The sequence below is a fragment of the Mustela erminea genome, chromosome 4 (genome assembly GCF_009829155.1).
Source record: "Mustela erminea isolate mMusErm1 chromosome 4, mMusErm1.Pri, whole genome shotgun sequence".
Classification (NCBI taxonomy): domain Eukaryota; kingdom Metazoa; phylum Chordata; class Mammalia; order Carnivora; family Mustelidae; genus Mustela; species Mustela erminea.
Genome location: NC_045617.1, coordinates 137079771 through 137104878, shown reverse-complemented (window position 1 = coordinate 137104878; position 25108 = coordinate 137079771). Strand labels below are relative to the sequence as shown.

The window sequence follows — 25108 nt, the reverse complement described above, 5'->3', positions numbered from 1 at the left end:
TCTGTAGGGGAAAGCAGTGGCCCCCTTCTCCAGCCCAGCGCCCCAGATTTTGAAACGTGGAATAAGCAGCTGTTCAAAAAAAGCTTCGGAACAGAAAACAAAGTAAGACTCCTTAACCTCCATGATGGTCCCTTTTTCCTTTTTTAAACCTTTGCAAGTTTTAAACACAGATTCTGTTTTTGCAGAGGAGAAAGCAGCTCTTTTGTCCCCCACGCTTACTCTATCACCGAGAAACACACGGGCAGCCGGGACGGCTGCAGGTCACACACCCGCAGCACTGGGGCACCTGGCGAGATGTGGCTTTGTTCCTCGACAGCCCATGCAAGGCTTGCAAACCGCGATGCCTTGCTTCCTGAATGTGCATACGTGCACGCGCACTCCCCCGCACACCACGCGCACCTTGTGCACCCCGTGTGCATGGTCAGGGCTCCAAAACTCCGTCTGGGTGACAAGATGCCAAGAACTCTGTCTTCACCACATTTCTTAAAGCTGGAGGCGGGGGTGGGAGAGCAGGGGCCCCTGCATCCCTGCAAGGCTTGGCGACAGGTCAGGGGCCTCGGGTCCCATGATGGGTGTGGCTCAAGCCCCAAGGCCACAACCTCCATCCCTGAGCTCTTGAAGTTGTATCCCCCACCCTCTGCCCAAGAAGCCTCCGTCAAATCTCCCCAGGACAGCCTTCGCAGCTTTCATTAACAACAAAACGCGAAACCCGGTTGCCCCTTTTCCATCAGACAGTCCTGTAGCCCCGACTCAGCACCTTTCACGAGATGTCAGCCTTTCTCAAAGGCTTTTAAAAAGGATTTTCTATTTTGTGCAGCGAGTTAATGGGAGATGTCAAGCATCTGAGCGACTGGACGGGTCTATGCGTTTGCTATGCAAATGCCGCACAAAGAACCACGTCCACTTAGTGTCGGTGTGGCGACGCGTACCCCATTGCAGTTTGCTTTAGGGGTGGTCTTGGAATAGAGAAAGCCCACTAGCCTGAGCGATGCCCAGCCGGGCTTTGTGGCTGGGAAGCTGCAGTCTCATGCGCTCCCTCCCGGGTTCCCTCCGGGCTGGGCTCTGTGCCAGCACCACCACTGCCGCCGCCAAGGCCCAGATGCAAGGGATGACCATGCTGGAACTGGCTGCAAGGGCCAGATCCACAAGGAAGCTCCTACACTGCTCTCAGGTCTGTTTCCCTCCCTCTCTTATTGGCGTGGTGACTCTCAGTGGCTCGTGTCCAGAGCTACGAAGGCAAAGTTGAACTGAATTTATAGACCTCTGAGTGTTATCCTTATTTTTGGGGGTGTGCTTTTCCAGCAGCAGCAGCAGCAGCAATTACCTGGCCTGGGGAGATGCTGGCTCCCACTTAGCATGGGTCCTTAGATTTTGGTGGGGGGAGGGGAGGAGATGCCATGGGCCACCTTGGAAGGAGGTGCTGGTGCATCAGACTTAGGGTAGCGATTTTCCCGAATCATAAGCAGCACCCGAGCTACAGTTAGAAGCCGGAATTATTGTCTTTTATTGCTTGTGCCATGAGCATAAAAAATGGATTTCAATTTTCTGCCTTGAACCAGACCTAATCCTCGGTACATATGACTTTATATTCTGCTTATGGCGACTTCAGTTGTGAAGCACTTGGCAGCATAAAATACGGATCTAGCCTACTCTTTCTCTCCACCACGTTACGACACTCTGCATAAGCGCGAATCACATCCCAGGTTCCAGGGGGATGGGCAGGACTAACATTTTCCCAGTGGCCCCATCTGTTCGCTGCCTCCTGCCCCCACAAAGACAACGGCTTGCTAAGTGATGGGAAGAAACCGTCCCTGATGAGGGGGAGAGGCAGAATTTTCGTACTTGTCCAAGGAGGGTCCTACTTCTGATCTGGACATGCCACTTAATGCTGATTTTCATGTCTGAAATGTATGTTCAAACTATCAAGGACCGGCAGGTGCTTTAATCTGAGATCCTCCTGATTCCTAGACTCACGGACACTAAGGAAAAGCAGCAGCCGCGGGCAGCCCAGTCCAAAGTCAAGTGGCCGTCTGCAGTCCTCTGCCTGAATTCCTGAGACCACGCGCTCCTTTATAGGAACGTGGTAGATTGCTTTAATGATTAATCCACATAAATAGCTACATTCAAATGAATTTGGATTCTGTAAGAGGTTAATCCAAATTGCTACAGGTAGACACATGCAGCACTCTCACGTTTATTTATTTACTTATTTTTAAAGATTTTACTTATTCATTTGCAAGAGAGCGAGCACGAGCGAACACACGCACAAGCAGAGGGGAGGGGTAGAGGGAGAAGCAGGCTGCCTGCTGAGTGCAGAGCCGGACATTGGGGTTCCATCCCAGGACTCTGAGATCGTGACCTCAGCTGAAGGCAGATGCTTAACTGAGTCACCCAGGCACCCCCCAACATTTATGTTTACAATATCCAGTAATACTCCTTTCTCAGCTCTCTCCCCGAGATCTCCATGCACCCCCACCCCCCCGAGAATGTAGGGCTACGGTCCACAGAAGCGAAATGATAGCTTCCAGGTCTTAGATCAAAACCAGGCATCCAGGCTGCGATGTGGTCCTTGGGCTGAATTTAGTCCATAAATATATTCTGCTTGCTCTGTGCCATGTTTTACAAATTTGGAACTTTTGCGTAAAAAAAAAAAAAAAATCCAGATTTTTTTTCAGAGGATCTGAAAAACTAGTCCTTCATGTCTGCAAAACAACAGGTGCCTACGTGGAACAGCACCAGTGCCTTTAGATAAGTAGATAAGGGTGGACTTCCCACACTGCCTCCGTTCCCAGCACTCTCTGTTCACAATCTTAGAAACGCCCGCCTCACTTCTGTTCACTATCTGGCTGGCCCCGACATGCATTTGAGGTTCTGGCCCTTTTCCTAGTTCGACCCACTTTGCATCTCCCCAGATGTTATGGGCTGAGTCATGTCTCCCCAAAACTCGTATGTCGAAGTCCTAACCCCAGGAGCTCAGACTGTGACCTGATCTAGAGACAGGGTCTTTGTAGAGATAAGCAAGTTCACACAAGACTGATATGGGGGCCCTCACGGATATGACCACTCTCCTTATGGAAAGGGGGAACTTTGACGCTCCCAGGGAGAAGCACAGATGAAGGGCAGATTGGGGCAAAGTGTCCACAAGCCAAGGAATGCCAGCAGACGCCCAGCAGCTAGAGCAAAGGCATGGCACAGATGCCCGTTCACGGCCCTCAGAAGGAACCAAGCCCGCAGACACCTTGGTCTTGCCATCTAGCGGCCAGAACCGGGAGGCAGTCAGCTTCTGTGGTCTAAGCCGGTCAGTCTCTGGTGTGTGGTTACGGTTGCCCCAGGAAAGCAAAATTCCAAGTAGCTTAAATTAAGTATCTCCTTTGATTGGTTGGGGTCGAATCATGGGTGCGTAGACTGAACCCCGGGATGTGTCGGTGCAGAGAGAGGACATCACAAGGAAAGACATCCTTCCCCAAGCCGAGCAAGGCTTCCAAGAGCTTCCCCACAGAGATTTTCCAATTACAGGTCAGGGCATGCTCTCTCTAGCTCGGAGGGAGTGGAGGAAGACTGGTCAATCCTGACTGCAAAGAAGATTGGGGGGGTTGTGGGGGAGGAGGCTGATAGTGAAAGCAAGAACAGGTGTGTTCAGGGAACGAGTGTGTCAGGGAAGCACACGGCCTCAGTCCTCACACCTGTGTGTGTCTAGATTACACGCTCCCTCATGCGCTACGAGGCGCCTGCCGTTTGATTTTCCTTCCCAGGCTTCTGCTCCCCTGTCTGATCTGAACGTTCTGGAGGGGAATGGAGGGCCCGGAGGAGAGAGTCTTGGTGGGAGAGGGCAGAGCTGGCTAGGTCTGGAAAGCTGGCTGCTCCCCAGGGAAAGGCCTAAGTGCACAGGCCATGTTCTGGCATCTTAGCTCCTCCCTTTAAAACAAGCAGTCCTGGGCGCCTGGGTGGCTCAGTGGGTTAAGCCTCTGCCTTCGACTCAGGTCGTGATCCCAGGGTCCTGGGATCGAGCCCCGCATCGGGCTCTCTGCTCAGCAGGGAGCCCGCTTCCCCCCCCTCTCTGCCTGCCTCTCTGCCTACTTGTGACCTCTCTCTGTCAAATAAATAAATAAAATCTTCAAACAAACAAAGAAGCAGTCCTAGTGACTCACAGGACTATTGACCTAGAGGGTGTCTGGGAGATGACAGCTCGCTATTTTGGGGCATCACGCTTCTCGTCAGTCCCTGAGAGTCCCATTCCCAGGTGCCCTGTGCTCTAGCCTTTGGGGACAATTTCACTTTCTGGGACGGTCCGAGCCCCAGGCTGCAAAGTAGAGAAGGGTCAGAGGGCAGATCAGGCTGACCACTCCCAGGGTTCAGTTTGAAGGGCCCAGAGAGGAGACCCAGAGGGGAAGCAGTGGGGTCTTGCACTCGGGGGGACTCCCGAGATGGGGGGTGAGAGACTGCCCTGAGCTTGTACACTTCCATGGACCCGAGGTCACCAGAGATGAAAAGTCTTCCTCATTTAGCTTGAGAGGGGCCCTTAGATCTGTGGGCTGCACGCTTTTTGAGAAGTCCATCAAGAAAAGCTAGGCAGTCACCCCCCACCTCCCCACCCCCCTACCCCCTTTCTTTTAGCTACCTCCTAGGGCCCTTGCTTTCCTACACCATGTGGGCGGTAATACACATGGGCAATCAGCTTAAGAAGAATGATACAGAATAAATTTAAAAATAGACATTCTGTTACCTTTCTCCCCCAACCCCTGCCAGCCAGTGGATGGGTTCGCTCACCCTCGGTTCTCTGCACCCACCCTGAGTCTGTATACATAAGGTGCAAAGCAACGTGTACCCAGTTGACCACGTTCATGTCTCAAGGGCAGCCGGCATTTCTCATCTGGCAATTGACGGAAACAATTATTTACTGTCAAAACATCCAGATGACTCACTGATTGAGGTTTTGGACAGTGTGCCTGATGGCATCAATGAGAACGTATTTCTGGAAGCATGATGTGTGTGCATTCTTACGGAGAAACTCTGCCTTAATGCTTGACATTGTTTTACTGGGCACTTCTGCTTCTCACCCCCCCGAGCTGGGATTATTCTTGGAATGCTGCATTGTTTGTTTGGCTTTTTTTTATACTATTAAAACTGCCAGGCTAAAATTATGTTTTGTGTCTTACTTGTCACTCCTGGAACACAGCAGACTTCGCTGCGTGCTTTTTCAAAGCATGTAAGATTTCCAGCATGATTATCTGACCTCCGAGAGCCAAAGAATGCCACAGCCCCATAGCCTCTAAACTCTAACGCAGATTCCTACATTCTATTAGCTACTATTTTTTGGTAATAAAGCTCACCGATAGCACAAGGTCATCAGATGACCTAATCTAATCCCCTCAGGTTGGGAAGTGAAGGCCCAGGGCCGGTGCCTGCTCGGGAACCCGCAGAACCAGAGTGAGAACCCAAGTTTCCTACCCTATGACCGGCTCTGCACCATCATCTTCTGCTTCTCACATGTCCCCTCCGTGTGGCCCTGACTTCAGGATAATGAGTGGCTGCGAGCATAGAGCTAGGCTCTCATTCCAAAGAGAATCGTCCTGAAAACTCCTTGGGTGTGATCAATGGCTGCATTATCTCAAAGAAGACTGTGAGACGGGGACTTGGCCCGCCCATCTGACTCACTGAGATCTGTACTATCTGGACAACCCGCTAAACACTTCGACATCCTCTCTTTCAGACCCACTTTCTACAGTCCGCCTGGAGACGTCTGGGGTCTGGCCCTGAGGGAGTAAACTCTCTAGCCGGAAGACTGAACAAAGATGAGGGGAATTCGGACCAAGGATGTAAGCCAGCTCAAACGCCTTGAATGTGCCCAACACGGCCCTCCCGACACCCCTCCTTCTCCCCCAGGCCATGACCGGGGTGCAAGAGATTTGGGAACAGTAACCAGTAGATTTTTGGAATTTTCCAAGCAGAGTTGAAGGTTGTTAGAAGAGGAAGGGTTGGGATGAGGCTTCAAATGTGGAGAGTTTCTTCCGGCGCGTGCATGGTCTATCTCTTCCCACCTGCGGTCTGGTCCCCGCCACTGCCAGCCAGTTGTGGCGGCGCTATAGGAATGGGGGTTCAGGCGTGAGAAGCTGGGTACCATCTCCCTTTCAGGAGTCTGTCCTGGGACATCAGCGGCCTGTTTTGTCAGTTACCTCCAGGTGGAACAGCTCTACGACGGATAAGCCAGGAGGCCAGTCCCAGCCTGCTTTCTGCATGTCCCATCTTTCCGTCTCTCCCCATGGACCCCACTCCCTCAGCTCACTTCCTACAGAGAATTCTTCCATTTCTCCCTCACATACTTGGGGCTCTGCTTGTTCTATAGCAAAGCTGGGAAAGCAGGAATGAAGGGGAGAGAAGCCTGACCAAGGGTGCGGGGAGCTGCACTTGGAGAAGATGGCTGGGGTCAAGGAATGGCTCCTTCTCTTTTTCCTCATCCCCTAAAAGACAGCCCTTTTTGTGTCAGGTTTAAAGCTGAGCAGGCAGGTTCTAGAAGCAGCCCAAAGCTATACCCACCCAGCCCGTGCCCAGAAAGGAGATCGGGTTTGATCCTGGGAGAGGAGTGTCACTGTCTCCGAGAGGGATGGCAATAGTGATGCGGCTCTGAGTCCTGGCTGGAGGAAGAGGACGGGACCGCGGGGAAGAGCTGTGGGACAGACTTGTCCCATAGAAGGAAGATGCTTAACCGCCCAACAATGGGACAGGCTCTCCAGGACGCTGCTTAAGTAGCCGTCACCACAGTAAGAAGAGAGATATGGATCACTGAAGTGTGGACATGTCACCATGTCCCATGAGTGTGTGTGTGTGCGCGTGCGACAGGAGGGTAGAGATCGTCGTTCTAGGGCTCTAAAGTCTGCATAACACGAGATCTAATCATCCGTCTGTGCTGAACGTTTACACTGGCTGGTACCATCAAAACAGCGTCCTCCAGGACAAAACCAAGTTAACCGAGGGACAGAGGGGGCCCCTTGGTGAGGGTCTAAGTCGGGGGGAGGGGAGGACACCAGGACGCTGCTGGACGCCATCTACACCTCTGGGAACTCTCTAGGCCCGACGTTCCTCACCTGTACTTGGGAAGATAATGAAAGCCCCTGCCTGGGGTTGCTGGGAGGGTAACGGAGTGGTTACTATGGACTGGGGATGGCTTGAAATGCTTTACTTATGTTTCTGAATCCTTACAACTCCCATTTTACAAATGCGGAAACAGAGGCCGAGAGAACAAGTGACTTACTCGAGGCTGTCCCACTAAAAAGAGGCAGAGAGCAGCTCCAAACCTTGTCACAGTGCCTGGCACCAAGGACGGGCTCCGTGGGACAGCGGTTAGACCAGAGGGGAGGGGGCGTAACACACTTAGTCAGGAGGGGGCGCTCCAGAGCCATTTGGCGCAGCAGCAAGGAGGTAACTACAGGGCTCTACACCCGGGGTCCATCTCTGTGAAATGAGCACACGAATGCCCATTTCACAGGGAGGCTCCAAGAGGAAATGATCTAATATATGTAAAATTTTGGAAGAATGGCAGGCAAAGGGTAAGTGCTCCGCGAATGTTGGCTAATACCACGCACACGTGCCTGAGGTTCTAAACACATGCGTCCGGTGTTCAATGCGTTCATAGGACACCATGCCCGAAGCCGGTCTGTCCCACTGCACATAAAGCCAACCACTCAGGAAGGCTCACAGGTTGCTGACGAGGCACGATCCCCATAGGCCTCATCCGGTCACACAGCACAGCGGACATCATGCTTCTCTGACGGCAATGAACTTCACCAAACCACAACGCCCGTGTATGTGGGTCATCCTGGCCACTGCTTTTTTCCAGGTGGTTATTCTCCCTAGAAACCTGCCCTGTGGCTTCTCCCAGAGCTTTTATTCAAGGAAAACTTCCAAGATGTGGCTGCGTGAAGGGGAAGGGACTGTAAGAGCAACGGGGGGGACAGACCCGGAACGTTTTCCAGCGACTTTCCCTGCAGGAAGCTCTTTGGGAGACACCGGGACCAACCTGGGGATGGAGAGCGAGCTCTACTCGGGTCCACGGGACGGCCCGTCGGGCTGTCCTACCTGGTGAGCTTGGTGCCGATCTGCTGTCTCAGCTCCAGCCTCTCCTCGTCCGTCTGCCTGGGAAGGATGTTCTTTTCTTCGAGCTCCCGCTTGGAGGGCCTGTTGCTGAGTTTGATGGCTAAGGAGTCCTTCCTGCACACCTTCATGGCCAGGGAGGCTGCGGGAGGGAGAAACAAGCCCTTAATGCTGACCCCCAGCTGTCCGGGCTCCACGTGGCCAGCGGCGGGCCCCGAGGTGAAAAGCAGGCAGGCAGACACCAGGGGCTTTACTCCTGGGGGTGCCGAAGGCCTTACTCAGAGCATTCATTGATAGAGCTCCCGCGACCAGCATGTTCTTTATCCCTAGCGCTGTCCTGTGCATGTGAGGGGCACACGGGGAGGCTCTGATGGGGTCTCTGCTCCCCAGGAACCCCAGCAGGCAGGCAACATCACAAAGGAGGGCTGGCCGGCCTGTGGAGTGCAACTGAACACAAGACAGGGGGTGGCCACGGGCCTTGGGGGGCGGCTATAGGGAGCTTCAAAGAGGAGGGGTTGGCACCCGTGGGACTGGGGTCACCCGAAACAGGCAGCAGCTAGAGGCCATCTGCAGGGGGAAGGCTCAGAGAGGACAGACGAGCCCAGCAATCTCAGGAGACAAGAGAGCAGCTGGAGCGGAGCTGGGGGCGTGCGAAGGAAGGAACGGCTGGGCAAAGCGGGGTGCGTTTGGGGCTGGAGCGGAAGCGAGGTCACGGAAACAGCAACATTCTGGGATTGAACAGAGAGTAGGGCTTCCTTATGTCTGGGAGAAATCTGCAGTTCTCAAGCAGGGATGATTCTGCACCCCCTGCCCTCTGCCCAGAAACCCTTGGGCGAGTCTAGGGATACTTTGTGCTTGTCAAAACTGGGGTGTGGTGGGGGGAGGGGGTGTTCCTGGCATCTAGTGGGCAGAGGCCAGGGGGGCTGTTGAACACCCTGCAATGCACAGGGCAGCCCCCACAAGGAAGAATTTTCTGCTTGAATGTCAGTGAGGCCGAGGCCGGGAAACGTTCAATTCTCCGGGTGGGAAACGGGGAGCGGAAGCTGGGTGTGGGTCCTTGTCATGGGTCCCTTGGGCTTTGGGCCCCTCTATGATTCTCTTTTCTGGACGTTATTTTGATCATCTCATTCATTGCTTGTTGACCAGGCCTCTCCCGAGCTCTCCAGTTTAGCCAGCGATCTGAAGCCTGGCACCGGCAAAGCAAGAGGGAGAGACTGGGAAGCAGCATGTGGCGGGGGAGGGATTCCTTCGGATTTTATTCTAGTGCCAGGCTTCTCTCTGCTTCCACTGGTTTTAGAACAAGGGCCTTGGAAGGAGACCTAGCCGGCGTCCAATCCCCGCGCTGCCCCTTAGATGTGAGGCTCTGGGCCCGTCCCTTTCCTCTGCACGTTCTTCCCTTGTCTGTGAAACGGGACGACAGCATCCACGTCTCTGGGTGTTGTGAGATGCACGGAACGGAATAAAATCTCAGCGCATTCTCAGGCACACAGTATATAGTCAGTATAAGGTGGTTATTATGTAAATTCATGAAAAAGTTGACCAAATAGGGGCACGTCAGTGGCTCAGACAGTGAAGTGTCTGACTCTTGGTTTCTGCTCTGGTCCAGATCTCAGGGTCGTGGGATCGAGTCCCACTTTGGGCTCTGAACTCTGCATGGAGTCTGCTTAAGACGCTCTCTCCCTCTGCCCCTCCCCTGCTTGCACATACTCTCCAAATAAATAAAAAAAATTTTTTTAGAAGATTTTATTTATTTATTTGCCAGAGAGACAGAGAGAGAACACAAGCAGGAGGAGTGGCAGGCCGGGGAAGGAACAGGTTCCTGACGCGGGACTCAATCCCAGGACCCCTGAGATCATGACATGAACTGAAGGCAAATGCCCAACCAAGCCACTCAGACATCCCTAAATAAATAAAATCTTAAAAAAAAAAAATAATTTGTTGACCAAATAATCAGTTTGTAATCACTGAACTAAAATTTATTATTTTTACGCCAGATTTTGAAGTTTACTTTTTCATGATTTCCCTCATGCCTGCACACATGTAAAGTCCTTAAATAAGAAAGTTAAAGTCAAGCCTTCTAGAGTTGTGGATGTGGGTTTAAAAAAGATTTGTTGCATACACAATGGTCAGTCCTTTGAGAATTCTGCGGACTGGAACTGAGTTTTAGGGTGCCTCCTTCCCTTTTTTTTTGAGGAAGGGGGTTGGATTCCCCAGGAAGGGAATCAAAGACAGAAAAAGCCATCCAAGAGATGAGACGTGGCCACACGGCCTTGCAATTTTCGGAGCTGTGATGTCTGGAGGACATTTGCCCCTTTCATCTTCCTAACTGAGCTGCCCTGTGACCCCAGGCCAGTGGACACCTGCGCCCAGACTGGAAGCCAGAGCATGGGGCAGCTGGGGCAGGTCTCCCCGCTGAGCACCCCCCTCGCTGGCGACATGCCGCGGTGTACGCACTGGTGTACAGCGAGCTGTCATCGTCCTCGTCCTCCTCCTCCTCTTCTTCTCTCGTGTACAGGCAGGAAGAGTCTTCGTAGTCTGATTCATGAGGCACATTTTCTTTATTGTCATCACATTCAATCACAACAGTTGGCACTTGTCTTATCTCCGGAAGGCCCAGAGGTCCCGCCTTGGAGACACCGTCACCCGAATGCAAACCGGAGCTGTGGTAAGAAGTGGAACAGGGGACCCGCTGCTCGGAGCTGTCGGGAGAGGAGCGGGAGAGAGGATGTTAATGTCGCCCAATGCCTCACATAAACGCAGCAGGATCTTTCTAAAAGTCACCTGCCCCATCCTAGGAGACAAAGGGTCTACTGGGCAATCGATACCTCCTTTCCCATCTCACGGCGAAACCTTTCAGGGCAGCAGAGCTTCCCGAGGGATCGTTGGGGGGTAAAGTTCACACATCCGTGTGGACGTACTCAATCCTCTCAAATGCAACTTGAAAATGGTTATGATGCTAAATTTTTTTTTTTTGGAGGGGGGGGGGTTCTGGTGCATTTGTCACAATTAAAAAAACCAGAATTTTTTAAAAAAGAATTTGAATTCCAGGAACATTGATGGTTAAGACCAACATCTCCAAATGTCAAAGGAGGGTTTGTTGGCCACCCACGTTTCATGCGAGGAGTAAAAGCACTCACTGGAGAGCAGAGTTCAAGATCCAAAAAAGAAAGATAATGCCCGAGGTTCTGGCTTTCAAAGCTACACAGCAGAGCTGGTGGGGCTGGGGTGGGATAAACTGTTCGACATGTCATGAATGGAGAGGCAGAAGAAGAGCAGAGAAGGGACCCTAAGGCTGGAGACACGTGCGTGACCATCGTGGTGGATGGGGTCATGGAGAAGTTGGAGGGATTTCTCTCCCAAGGACTGCATCAGACTCTCAGCTGCCACAGGTCATGTCAGTCTAGATTTTTTTGTAGGTTAATTTTCCAGAAGGCAATGATGATGATGTTCCTGGTTTTACCTCTTAAGGTGAAACAACTCAGATGTAAAAAAAAATACATTTTAATTAAAAATGGTTTGCTTCATTTTAAAAGCCATATAAATGCACTATAGGGAAACTAGGAAACATGTCTCAAAAATAAAGAAAACATTATTATTACTATTATTATCATCATTATTATTATTTTTTTTAAACAGAGTCTCTCCTAGGTCCCCTCTAGCAATTTAGAATTCTTTTTTTGACAGGCTCTGAATGAAGTCCAGCAAGGAAAATGGAGCCAGAAACACACTGAAATTTTATAATTCTTCTGTAGGCTAACTGCAAATGGCACTTATATCTTCCACTTAAGGAATTTCTAAGCATAGGTGACTCGCTGCATTTTCCCATCCCAGAGTGTCTGACATTCACGAGGGGCGGGGGAGGTTAGGCGACACTATGTATCAATACATTTTACATTAGCGTATCTTATCCAAAAGAAAACTTTTCCTCGTGACATATGAGTGTATGACAGTCTCCTCGGAAACGTGCATTACACTTCAAGTTATCGCCGTGTCTAATTTAAATTCAATTCACTTTCTTCCTCCTATTGTTTCCAAAGAGCTGTTTTTCTCTGTGTGTTTGGCACATAACTCTGCGGTGACACAAATGGAAAATCTAGTTAACACATTACGAGCTCTGAGCTTCTAGGCAATGAGCTCAATCAACTTAAAAACCCTTCGACGGCAAGAGTACGACCCAGAGTTACAAAAACAGAGCATCTTATGAGCCATGACCCGTGTGACGGGTCCACTTCCCGCCGGATTCCGTATCGAGGGCAGTGAGGGCAGGTGGGGGGAGCGTGCGAGGGGTGGCAGAAAGGACAGCTGGCTGATGGGGACTTACCGTCCCCCCGATCAGGTGGCCCTCTCTTCCGCAAGGCAGAAGCTGCCTTCCAGGTGCACTCAGATTCCTACACCGAGAACGAAGGGAAGTAGACACGGGAGAGGGACAAATCTCGCTGCACGGCCAGCCCACGCTTGCGTCCCCCACCCCGTCTTCTCCCCTCCCGGATAGTTTAACTAACAAAACCAAGCCACAGAGCTCGGGATGGGACAGGTAGGAGTGAGGCGTGGAACGTAGCCCTAGATGTTCCTGGGTGGTCGGAAGACTCTTTGGAGCCCCAAAACAAAGAAACAAACAAACAAAATTAGATACGAGAGAGCATGAGAATTCCTTAAGCTAGAAGGTTCCACACGGTCTCAAGAGGACAGAGAAAGGAGGAACGGTATGCAAAGAAAGCAGAAAAGTCAGCCTCACAGCGAGGCTGGGGTAAACAGGAGGCCGTGGCTTGTCCTCCTTCTCAGACACAGGGCCAGAGTGAGGCCTTGAGGAGGACTCATGGTAAGTTGGGCCCGTTGGATGCGGTGGCAGGTGCGAGCCATCCATCAGGCCACCACAGCCTTGTGGAACAGGGGCCGGTCATGGTGATCGGCGAATGCCTGCTGGGGGCTCCACAGACACACCTGAAGGCCTCGCCGGGCCAAGCATGTCATCCGCCTCAAGTACGACTCGAGCAGGGGAGAGAAGGTCTGATTTACCACAAGGACAAAAAACGCATTTCCCAGGAAGCCAGGTGGATCCGCCAAGAGGGTCTGATTCGTAAATATTTGCTGGCTGCCAACTGTACGTCAGGGAAGGCGCGGGGTGAAGGACAAACACCCAGATAATCCCACCCATCGGGTAACTGGTGAGCCAAGACTTGTCTCCAACGGCGAGAGAAGGAGACGAGTCAGCTGAATGCAGGCTGGAAAGGTTATTATGGGACCTCGGTCTGAGGAGTCAAGACACAGATCGGAGTGCAAGTTTTGCCACGTACTATCAAATCTTCACATTGGGCCAATGATGTAATTAACCTCTCTGAGCCCCGTCTCCTTGGGCAAAATCGGGTAATCCTACTTTTACAGCAGGGCTGGTGCCCAGGAGGGGCCCGTGGGTGTGCCTATGATTGAGGCCCTGTCCCGTTACTGATAGCAGCGACCTTCCAGGGGGGATTCTAGACACTCTCAGCCTTGGACGATTCACACCATTGTCAGGGCAACTTGTAAAACCCAGACCTCGTTCCTTCGCCCATGAGAACTCGGAAGACCCACCCAGTCCACAGAACCAGTGCTCCGAGAGTGACACAAATGGGAAATTCCATTAACCCCTTATGAGCTATACTAGTCAAGGTCAAGAACTAAATCGACGTGAACGTGAACGTAGTGCCTGATTACATTTGGCCTCCACCCGCATGGCTGCAGGCAGGAAGGGGGACACCTCGCCAAGTATCAGTCTTAGGAAAGGCTGGTTTTCTCTAATGGAGTTGTCACTTAGCAGATCTGCTCTCCAGGAAAGGTCTCACTGCTGAAGGGAAGTAAAAGCCATCCGCCTACGAGGAACAGTTCCAGCACAGCAGGACGCGCAACCCCCTGCACAAACTGACCCGTATTATTAAACCCACACTCAATGCCCCCTTCCCAGTGATGGAATGTCCCCATGCCACGTACCCCTTGGTCCCAGGCAACAAGGCGTTACAGGCATCAGCTGGGAATGCGCTCCCTCGCTGTGCTGATTTCAATTTATCTGTCAATCCTCTGTCCCAGGCAAAGCTTTTGCCCGTGTTCTCCAGAGACTCCACCATTGTGAACGTTGTGAACATCTGTTCGCTTGCTGCCTCCTGTCCTCAACCAAGCCGGAGCCTCCCGGAGGGTCAGGGACCGGGTCTTACTGTTGTTTGTAGCACTGGAGCAGATGCCCACCACTGTTCCTGACACAGAGCAGACACTCAATCATCTTTGATTGTTTTTCTGAGTGAATATGGACTGGAATCCCTGAGATTTAGGTGCTTTTCTAAGGGGCTGGCTAATCATTTTCACAAAGAATTTTTTTTTTTTTTAAATTTTCAGGGAGGTGCTCGTGATGTGTGTCCTGCAGGCCTGTGGATGCCCCTGACTTGGCGGGCACTTTTGTCAATGGCTTAATGACAAAAAGGGCCTCTTTATCAAATGGGCAGAAGAACTGGGACAGAGCAGGCATGGAGGGAATGCAAAAAGGGAACGTTTATGGGTTGTATTGTCCGCTGTTCTAGAAACTTCTATATCCAACATCTCATTTCATCTTTATGACAACTCTGCAGGAGAAATGTCGTTATCCTCATTTTATTAAGCAGGAAATTGAGGCTCTTGGAGGACAATGAATAGGCTCGTGAGGACACAGGTAGTGAAGAAGGGAGCTGGGACTTGAGCCCATCCTGTTTCAATACGCTATACCTAAAAATTGAATTGGGATACTGGTAAGACTGTGTACTTTGATTAGTCACAAACCGCACTCACTGTACACATGCAAGGTGGAGGAGGCAATGTGTAAAGGAGAATATTACTACTTTATATAAGTATTTTAAATCTTACTAACCAGGGTAGGTAACAGTGTTCGACCTTGCCACCATCAGGCTGCCCTTGGGGACTGAGTTTAGAGGATTCAGCTCAGACACTGCATTGTAATCATCAGGATGGTGAACGGACTCATTGGACGATTCCTCTGTTGACTCATCTGATGACCTCGTCGCATTGACTGTTTTAGTGTCTTTTGCTCCAACGTGGCAGAGTTGAGGCATTGCAACGGAGCCTCAAATCTTAACTATCTCAACTCTTGGAAAATGTTTTCTGAAATTTATATGGAACCATGGAAGATTCCGAAAAGCCAAAGTAATCTTGAGGAAGCAGAACAAAGCTGGAGGGATCATAATCCCAGATTTCAAGATATACTATAAGGCTGTAGGGTATTGGCACAAAAACAGACACATAGATCCACAGAACAGGACAGGGAGCCCAGAAATAAACCCATGCTTATACAGTCAGTTCATCTACAACAAAGGAGGCAAGAATATACAATGGAGAAAAAACCATCTCTTTGATAAACGCTGCTGGGAAAACTGGACAGCTACATGCAAAAGAATGGAACTGGACCAGTTTCTTACACCATACACAAACATAAGCTCAAAATGGGTTAAAGACCTAATTGTGAGACCTGATACCATAAAAATCCCAGAAGAGTGCACAGGCAGGACTCCCTTTGGCCTTTGCAACATTTTTCTAGCTATGCCTCTTAAGGCAGCAGAAACAAGAGCAAAATTAAACTACTGGGACTACACCAGAATAAAAAGATTTTGGCACAGCAAAGGAAACCATCCGTCAAACAAAAAGGTAACCAATTGAATGGGAGAAGATACATAGAGGACGATCCAATAAGGTGTTACTATCCAAAACATTTGAAGAACTTATACAACTCAGTACCCAAACCCCAAATAATCCAATTAAAATATGGGCAGAGGACCCAAATAGACATTTTTCCAAAGACGACATCCAGATGGTCAACAGACAGATGAAAAGATGCTCGACATCACTCATCATCAGAGAAATGCAGGTCAAAACCACAATATTACCTCCCGTGTTGGCATGGCTAGCATCAAAAAGACAAGAAATGGCCAAAAATAGTAATAATAAGTGCTGGTGAAGATGTGGAGAAAATGGAACCCTTGTCCACAGTTGGTGGGAATGCAAGCTGGTGCAGGAGGGAGGTTCCTCAAAAAATTAAAAACAGAATTACTTACAATCTAGGAATTCCACTACTGGGTATTTACAGGAAGAAAATGGAAACACTATTTTGAAAAGATACATGCACCCCTATGTTGATTGCATTATTATTTACACTAACCAAGACAGGGAAGCAACCAGGTGCCCCCTGACGGATGAGTGGATAAAGAGAATGTAGTAGATACAACGGAATATCGTGCGACCATAAAAAGAACGAGATTTTTTTGCCATTTGCAACACCATGGATGGACACAGAGGGTATGACGCTAAGTGAACTAAGTCAGAAAGAGAAAGATGAATGCTACGTGGTTGCACTTACATGGGAAATCTAAAAACTAAAATGAAGAAGCAAACAAAACCAGACCCATACATACATAGAACACACTGACGGCTGCCAGAGGACATGGGGGGCTGGGCACAAGGACAAAGGGGAGAGGGAGACACAGGCCTCCACTTAGGGAATGAAGTAGTCACGGGCATGAAGGTACAGCACGGGGAATATAGTCAACAGAAAAACAACCGAGTTTTCTGACCTCTGGCTTAAACTGATCTTTCCTAACTGCCCTCACGCCCACACTCACCTTTGTGTGTGCGTGCGATGGCTGAGTTCATTTATGCTATTTTCGGCTTTGTATCTTTAAGTCAGTGTTTAAAGGAACAAACACCATTGTGGCCTCATCTTAAGCATGATCTCTGTCATCCTAGGTCTTCTGCACTAATTATTCTATGTGTTTATAACTGCTGTTAAAATAAGTACGATAATTAGCACTTTTTTTTTTAAAGGTTATTTATTTATTCGACAGACAGAGATCACAAGTAGGCAGAGAGGCAGGCAGAGGGGGGGTGGAGAAGCAGGCTCCCTGCTGAGCAGAGAGCCCGATGCGGGACTCGATCCCAGGACCCTGAGATCATGACCTGAGCTGAAGGCAGAGGCTTAACCCACTGAGCTCCCCAGTTATAGAAAGTTCTCCTGCACGGAACTCGTGGACTACCAACAACCGCATGCATCACATTTTGGTTAAATAATGGCCTAGACCAGGTTTTGCCAACTTCAGCGTGATGAACATCTGGGCTAGATGGTTCTTCCGGGTGCAGGTCTGTCCTGTGCTTTGCAGGGTGTTCAGCAAGCATCCCTGGGCTCTCCCCACCAGAGACCAGCAGTACGTCCTCCAACTGCCGTGACCGGAAATATCACCAGACATTGCGAAATGTGCTGCGGGGGCCAAACTGCCCCTTTGGGAGACACTGGCCTAGAATATCCGTGACAGTTTCACTCCGTGCTTCTTCCCCAGTGTTGTACCATGTGAGTGTCTCCCGAAGCAACCTTGGCATTGACTGTCGGGAATCTGCGGCTTTTCCTGGATTAGGAACCTTCCAGATCTTTTCTCCTGAGTGCCTGACTTGTTATGTTTCAGGCGGATTCTCAGGGGATCTGAGGATCCACTGATGTCTGGCTTCCACTGAGTCAATTCTCGGCTCCCCTGCTCCCATCCCCGAGCGGCTTCCCCACTGAAGTGAGAGCTCCCAGCGCACTCTTGAGCACACCGGCTGTCCTCCCCATGCTGCCCGGGTCAGTGATCTCCAAAATGACACTCTGGTGGCCTGAGTCACCATGCCTTCTGGAGTACCTGTCACACTCCCAGAGGAAAAGCTGACTCATGTAATACGATCCATTCTGGATCATTCGCATCAAAACTCCTGGGGATGAAGCGCTGAGTTTGCTTGGAATTCAAACGGAGCTCGCTGCCTGCGGCTTGAGCTCACTGTTCCTCTCCCCAGTAGCTGACTGGGAATGAAAACTGCAGGTAAACCCCAAGCCTCTCACCCAGCCTTCCTTTACTCTTATAAGTGCACTGCCGCTCGCAAAGAGGACAAACGTTACATTGTAATTGCTCATCCCATGCCACGCATCGGTTCAGGAAAGCCCGACAACAGCCCTTTTGGAGAGGTACTACTCTTATACCCTTGTCTCAGAGAGGAAAAGCGAGGCACATGGCCAAGGTCACAGCTGGAGCGGTGCAGACATGACTGGACTCAGGCAGGAGGGACTGCAGAACCTCATCTCTTACTGATGTCACAATACCAGCGCCCACGCAGAAGCAGAATCCCTGGTATGGCTCTGAACTCTCTCTTCTTCCAGAACCTTCCCTTCTCCGCCCTCTCTACGGCTGTCAAACAGATCTGATCGTGTCATTCTCCCCGTTAAGACCTCTGAAGGGTCTCACTGTCAGCCTGATGATCTCCAGCCCCTCCCACATGGTCACGGGGGCAAATCACACGATGGTTCCACACTTCTGTCAATCTGGTCTGTCTCCATTCTTCACCGTATGCCCAGCGTTCCAGCTGCACGGGGCCACTTGCTGCTTCCCAGACACCCTGGGAGACTTCTTGTCTCCTCTCTCTGCTCCTGCCCTCGCTCAGGCTCGGAACTATCCTCTCAGAGTTTGGCCTGGGACATCCCCCAGTCTTCAGGGATGGCTCAGATCCCAGTTCTTCCGAGCAGCCTTTTCCGATTTTTCCAATGGACACCAGGCCCTTCCCTGTGCTTCCAGCTTGGCTCCCAGCTCTGTTACGGCATCTGTCGCATTATGTGATGATTACAAGTCTGAGCACCTCCTCCCCGCCCCACTGACCATGAGCGTCGCAGACAGAGGCTGATTATCAATGCTCCTCATCTCCCAGCCCCATTTGTGTGCATGTTTTTGGAACGGATGGAAAAGTCAGTCAAATATTTGAACTGACGTCCCCTGGAATCAGGCTAGGCCACCCTGTGTTTTCCCACCGTTGAATTCACGAAAATAACCACCCTGTGACCTTTGCAGTCTTGCTGTTGTATGGAAAATAGCCTAATGAATGGGAAAATTAAGGTTTTGGAAATCGCAACCGGGAGTTTTTCCCTAAGAAAATAACCCAAATAGATAAGATACAGAGGTTTCTGCTAGGAAGGATGCCATGGTACCCACGGTACCCTCCATCTCAGGACTGCGGGAGCATGGAACAGGTGCAAGAGCTTAATTAAGGTCATTGCATTTTCCAATTCTACATTCACAACCTGTCAGGCTACTTCCAATAAGACCGCCCAGAGTTAGGCCATCTTGTAAGGTAAGGTAGTTGGGCGAGAAGGAGTCTAGAAGATTTCTTCTTATAGGACGTACTACAATGGATTTAAATAAACGCCAAAGGCGTTATTCTCCAGGGGAGGGAGAAAGAGGAGATTCTGTTCTCCATCTCCCTAGCTCCGGATGATGTAATTTTCCCAGCAAATACCGCAGGGATGAGCATTCCATGATATTCACGAGACGTGGGATCGCTGTGCCATTTTGGAGTATTTCCATTCTACTAATTACATAGACCAGGAGCTCCAGGGCACAGGGTGAAGGAGGTGGGCATCTTTCAAAGCTACTACAGTAGCTAACACATGGGGTCCTTTTAGGGTCCTATAAGAGTGTTTTGAAAATGTTTATCTTCTCATGGACTATCCACCAGAATGTGCAGTGTGAGGAAGGGTACTGCTATTATCTTGATTTTACAGAGGAGGGCGCTATGCTTCTGAGAACATGAGGGAAGGGTGGTTGTGATCACAGCAGGCATGTAGCTTTGGGTCTTCTCACTGCAGAGCCGGTGTCCTTTCCACCAACCATGCTGCCTTCTCCCAGAGAAGCCTCGATGACTAGGATTTTCTGGTACACGGACGTGCTCACTAAGAAATGCAATTGGCACAAAGCAAGGACAATAGATGCTCACAGAACCCAACTGCTTTTTTGCTATGAACTTGGCTTTGAAGAGCCCCAAGGCTAGAGGCCATTATGGAACAGAGAGGCAGGTTTGAATTCTAGATTCAGGTAGTATAACAGTCTTAGCGTGCATAGCACAGGGCTGGTGGTGAGTGGATGCACAGACAGAACAGGGTACGAGAGAGGGGAGACCCTATTTAGTAGGCTGAAAAATCCAACTGTGAATCATGGAGGGTTGGCACTGAAAAGGGGGAACCGCTTGCATTTACTGTGGCCACATTAATAACCTATTTTATGGAGGACAGAAAAGTCTCCCCATCAACTCCTCATTTCCCTGCCTTATTTTTCCTCAGTGCCCCCTCCGCATTTCACCACACTTTACACATTCATGGGTCTCCTCCCCCTAAAATGTAAGCCCACGAGGATGTGGAGTCTGTTTTGTCCTCACTGACCAACAAGGATAATTTCCTTTGTGGAAAAAAATGAACCAACAGGGAAGAATAAAGAAAAATTTACCTGAAACAGGATGGCTACCACTTAGCATAGACGCAGTAAAAACAGAAAAATTCTGAAAAGCTTGAGAGTAAAAGGGCAGTCCTAAATCTGTAAAAGCATACATTCTAAACTCTCTTCTTTACCATGACATATCATAGATGTGAAAAGCTTTATACGCTCCCTCAGTCCTGTCTCCATCAAGAAAAACATTTAGCAAGTGTTCTCTTTGGAAAATTCAACTCTCCTTTTAGACATGACTAAGCCAAGTAGGAGACACACAGATTGAGAGCACAAAGGTGCCCCTCAGATTTCCAACCCCTCCCCTCCGCCATATTCCTACCATTGAAATCGTTGCATGTTTCTAAGGAAGCCCTCGACTTTGAAAATTAAGCAACTATCTTATAACCTATCATGGTTACTACTAGTGAAGGAGAGGCAGTTTACTTTTAAATCCTAATCTTTCTTGAAAAAAACTTGAGCACCATTTCATCATCCTTTCTAAAGAAAGACGTGTAATAAAGAGATACTGCTTTCTGGCTGCGGATTTCAGAGGCACTGCTTGTTAAAGTTTTTAAAAAGACATTAATTTCCTCAGAGGACAGAGGAACTTTATTATCTACAAATATAACACTGAAAATGAAATGAAACTTCCAGGGGAACAGCTTTTGTGATGGGATGCGCACGAGTTATAAAGAGAGTTTTCAGAGGGGAGAGAGAACAATTTTCTTCTTGGAGACCAAAAATGTGTGAGAAATTATGCTACGAACTACAGTGCCTGAGGCTGAAGAATGACAGAAATAAGCACTGAAATCTAAGAAAACAGTTAATCAGCCTCATTTGAGGCCAGCAGGCACGCACTGTGTATTTTATTATGGCCTTCTAAGATAAGAAACTCAACATTAGAGCTTTTGTTTTTCTCTTGGACTCTAGTCAGCAGGAAACTATGCTCTTCTATATATAGAGCAGAGCACCGAGCCTTCCTGAGTCGAGAATGCATTTTGAGATTTTTTTTTTCCCCAGTAGTGGTGATGAATTTAAATTAATTCATTCATAACCCTTCCTCTGCCCTTTCCAAGGGCCAGGGACCCACGTTACTGAAGTCCTGTCTGAGGATGGGATGAGACCTAAAACCGTAAGACACACAGAGTGTGACCCACGGCCCTCTCCAGCTCTGATAGAGGAGCCCAGCAGTGGTGGCTTCCTCCCAGAACTTCAGCCCTCCGCACCAGCACGGCCATGCTTAGATCATGCTTGGCTGGGTGGTGGTGCCAGGAGGCAGGACGCACGGCAAGGAGACCTGTGTTTGAGACCAGCAGGGCCCCTCACTCGCTGGACATCTAGGTTGGGCTTCTCCAGTTAAATGGAGGAACCAAGCTGCCCACCTCACAGGCTTTCTCAGTGCTGGTGCAGTATGCTCCGTAAATGTCAATGTTGGTGGTTGTTGTTTTATTTTATTTATATATATAAGATTTTATTTATCTGAGAGAGAGAGAGAATAAGAGATAGAGCACAAGAGCATGGAGAGTCAGAGGGAGAAGCAGACTCCCCGCTGAGGCAGGAGCCCGATGCGGGACTTGATCCCGGGACTCCAGGGTCATGAACAGAGCCCAAGGCAGTCGCTAAACCAGCTGAGCCACCCAGGTGTCCCAAGATGGTTGTTGTTTTAACTAGGGGTGCGCTTAAGCAGGAACCATTCATCATAAACCAGTCGTTACGGATATTATCCATGAATTTATTAAAAACGCTTCCTTTAGTGTTTTGGTTATTTTTGGCCTGAAAAATCTTTCTGGACAACGGTTCTGAGACGATCAAAAATCAACAGTCATGCATTGGGCAAGAGCAGGTTTTCTACCGATGCATATAGGAATTCAGGAGCAGATTCTCCTTCTTTTGAAAATATGCTGCCTTTTTTCATCCTCTTAAGACTTCAAAAGATGTTAGTGGTGTGTACAGTCTCATTTTAACCTACCCCTGAGCAGTTTGCTCATCACCTTAGTGGGGAAGATCTGTCCTGCTCATGGTGACATCACCTTGCACTGAAGTCGCATCACACCCCTGGAAGTAACAGTCACATTATAAAACAATATCGACCTGCAGCCACTTAGAGCTAAATACATGCATCACCATCAAAGAAGTGACCTAAAGTAAGAAATTGACGGTTCTGGCCTCAAGAGGTCAGGGATGGTCACTGATACAAGAAAGAGGATCCTTCCGTGGAAACGTGTTTCATTTAAGTACGTATGTGGGTTCACAGACATGAACAAAACCCTGAGCTGCTTTGAACAGATGCTACTTCACAAGCCAATGACATTTGGATCTTTGGTTTCATTCTTGCCAGGCCACCAAGGCACCAAGGCTTATCACCACCGAACACTGATTTGCAGACAGAAGCGTTCTTAGCACAAGCCAACCCAATAATTAGATTGTTATGGCGACAAGAAACCTTGGAAATCATCTAATTCATGACCAGGAATTATTCTTTAGAATTTCCTATGGCCCTAGAGGCCACGTGAAAAAAAGCAGTTGTTACCATGGAATGTATTTATACTAGGATTATAAATGAACTGTGCTCTTTGGAAGGTCTAAAAGTAATTATGGAATAATATGATTAAGAAAGACCAGTGGTGTTATTAATTGTGGGTCTACCACAACACTTGGCATGCAGTATTCAGTAAATATTACAAAGAGTTCAAGTTGGTTTTGGAAACGTTCCTGCATCTGGTTGACCATCACTAGTCTGGATTTGTTAACACAGATGTACGACTAATATCCCGGAAGAGGAAAAACTATTCTATTTCCAGAAACAGTCACAGTCGAGTTAACAACCTACTTCAACCTATCTCGCACGAGGTTACTGAGTTGGACAGGTCCCGAGCAGACGATCTCCCCTGTTGGTTTTCCTTTATGAAACACACAAGTGAAACATCTGAGCCAGCTGTTAGTCTAGCCGCCTCAAAAACCTCCAGGACCCTCTCCAGTGGTTCCTGGGTTCTTCTGTATGTCGGATTACAATCTTGTGTTATTTCTCTCATTCTCAATGGTTGGTCTTCTACGGACTTGGGGAGTGACTACCAGCTTCCTGCCTTTTCATAAAAATCTCACCAACCATTTGGAGACAGTCTATCACTCCTTCCTCGAATCTGCCTAGAATGTTTGCTCATTTCTCTTCTCCCTCTTCATCTGGTCATCCTCATCTTTTGGATTTCAGCTGAGATGCAGCTCTCCAGAGAAGGCCACCCTGAATCCCACCTACCGAGCTGACCCCCTACTGTATGCCGTCCTCCCGCCCTGACTCCCCCAGTGTATGCTGCCGGCAGAGTCTGCATCCCTGGGGCAGGAGCCCTCCAAACCTGGTTCACTGCTGTATCCCCAGGGTCCAGCACACAGCCTGGTCCAGGAAAGGCATTCACTAAAAAATTGCTGACTAATCTTACAGATGCTAAGGAAACACAGGTACCTTCCTTTTTAAGTGTCAGAACTTTCCTATTCTAGCTGTTGAGGGACTCAGGGGTAGGAAAAGGTAGAGGAAAAGTGAATTTATCAGAGATACATTTATCTGTCCACTTTGAGACCCATGTGTAGTAAGCAAATGTATCCTCTGTAGAGCTCAATGTCTGCTTAAAATTTCCTAAATCAAAACTCAGTGGGTGAAAAATAAAATGGTGTTAAGAACATCAATTATTGGGAGCACCTGGGTGGCTTAGTGGGTTAAGCCACTGCCTTTGGCTCAGGTCATGATCTCAGGGTCCTGGGATCGAGTCCTGCATCGGGCTCTCTGCTCAGCAGGGAGCCTGCTTCCCTCTCTCTCTCTGCCTGCCTCTCTGTCTACTTGTGATCTCTGTCTGTCAAATAAATAAATAAAATCTTAAAAAAAAAAAAAAGAACATCAATTATTAGGTGGTGGGACTATGGGCATTGGGGAGGGTATGTGCTATGGTGAGTGCTGTGAAGTGTGTAAACCTGGCGATTCATAGACCTGTACCCCTGGGGCTAATAATACGTTATATATCAATTAAAATATCAATTACATATCAATATATTGATATATCAATTATATATATCAATTATTGATATACATGAGGAATAATGGGAACAAAATGTGGATTTTTTTGCTTTTTTAGTTCCAATGCAGAGATTTCAATTACTCCTTCCATGCTGATACGCTAGTCAGGATGCCCCCCTCACCCACCTTTCACCTACTTGTGCTTATTTTTCAGATCTCTGTAAATTCCTAAAATTCTGGAAGTTAACTTTTAGTCTTAGCTGGAGGATACTGGAGACAGCTGCATGATCCACTATGAAACCCTACACCTCCCTAGTTTGCTAGGAGAGCCAAGGATGGTCACTTCCCCCATTTTATCGTCTACAACGAATATGGTATCAGAGAATTAAATGAAGGTACAACAAACTTCAGGGGGTAGAGTTCATCATCAACATTACAGGATCTTAAACTCAAGTCTGCTATTACTCAGTGTGATAAGCAAAGATCGATGTGCAACTTTAAAGGAAGACATTTTTCTTTTTTTCTAGTATCTATAAAAACAGAATTCACACAGCTCAACAACCGGCTGGGGAGTGTACCCACGACTAAAGCTTGATTCTACAGTTAAGGGAATTTCTAAGGAAATATTAAATGTTAGGTTGAAATACCTTTCTAGGGGCGCCTGGGTGGCTCAGTGGGGTAAAGCCTCTGCCTTCGGCTCAGGTCATGATCCTGGAGTCCCGGGATCGAGTCCCACGTC

At 49.0% G+C, this 25108-nt stretch overlaps 1 protein-coding gene across 10 annotated transcripts in view; it reads right to left on the bottom strand.

Moving 5' to 3' along the window:
• The window catches only part of PHACTR1 (phosphatase and actin regulator 1), a 553820-nt gene that overhangs the window by 33570 nt on the left and 495142 nt on the right, over positions 1 to 25108 (bottom strand). For all 10 annotated transcript variants that reach the window (XM_032341117.1, XM_032341122.1, XM_032341119.1 and 7 more), the window contains 2 exons: positions 10543 to 10787; positions 8074 to 8230 (listed from right to left, as the gene is read on the bottom strand). In XM_032341117.1, the coding sequence (XP_032197008.1) occupies positions 8074 to 8230; positions 10543 to 10787 (402 nt within the window). The remainder of the gene's footprint in view (positions 1 to 8073; positions 8231 to 10542; positions 10788 to 25108) is intronic.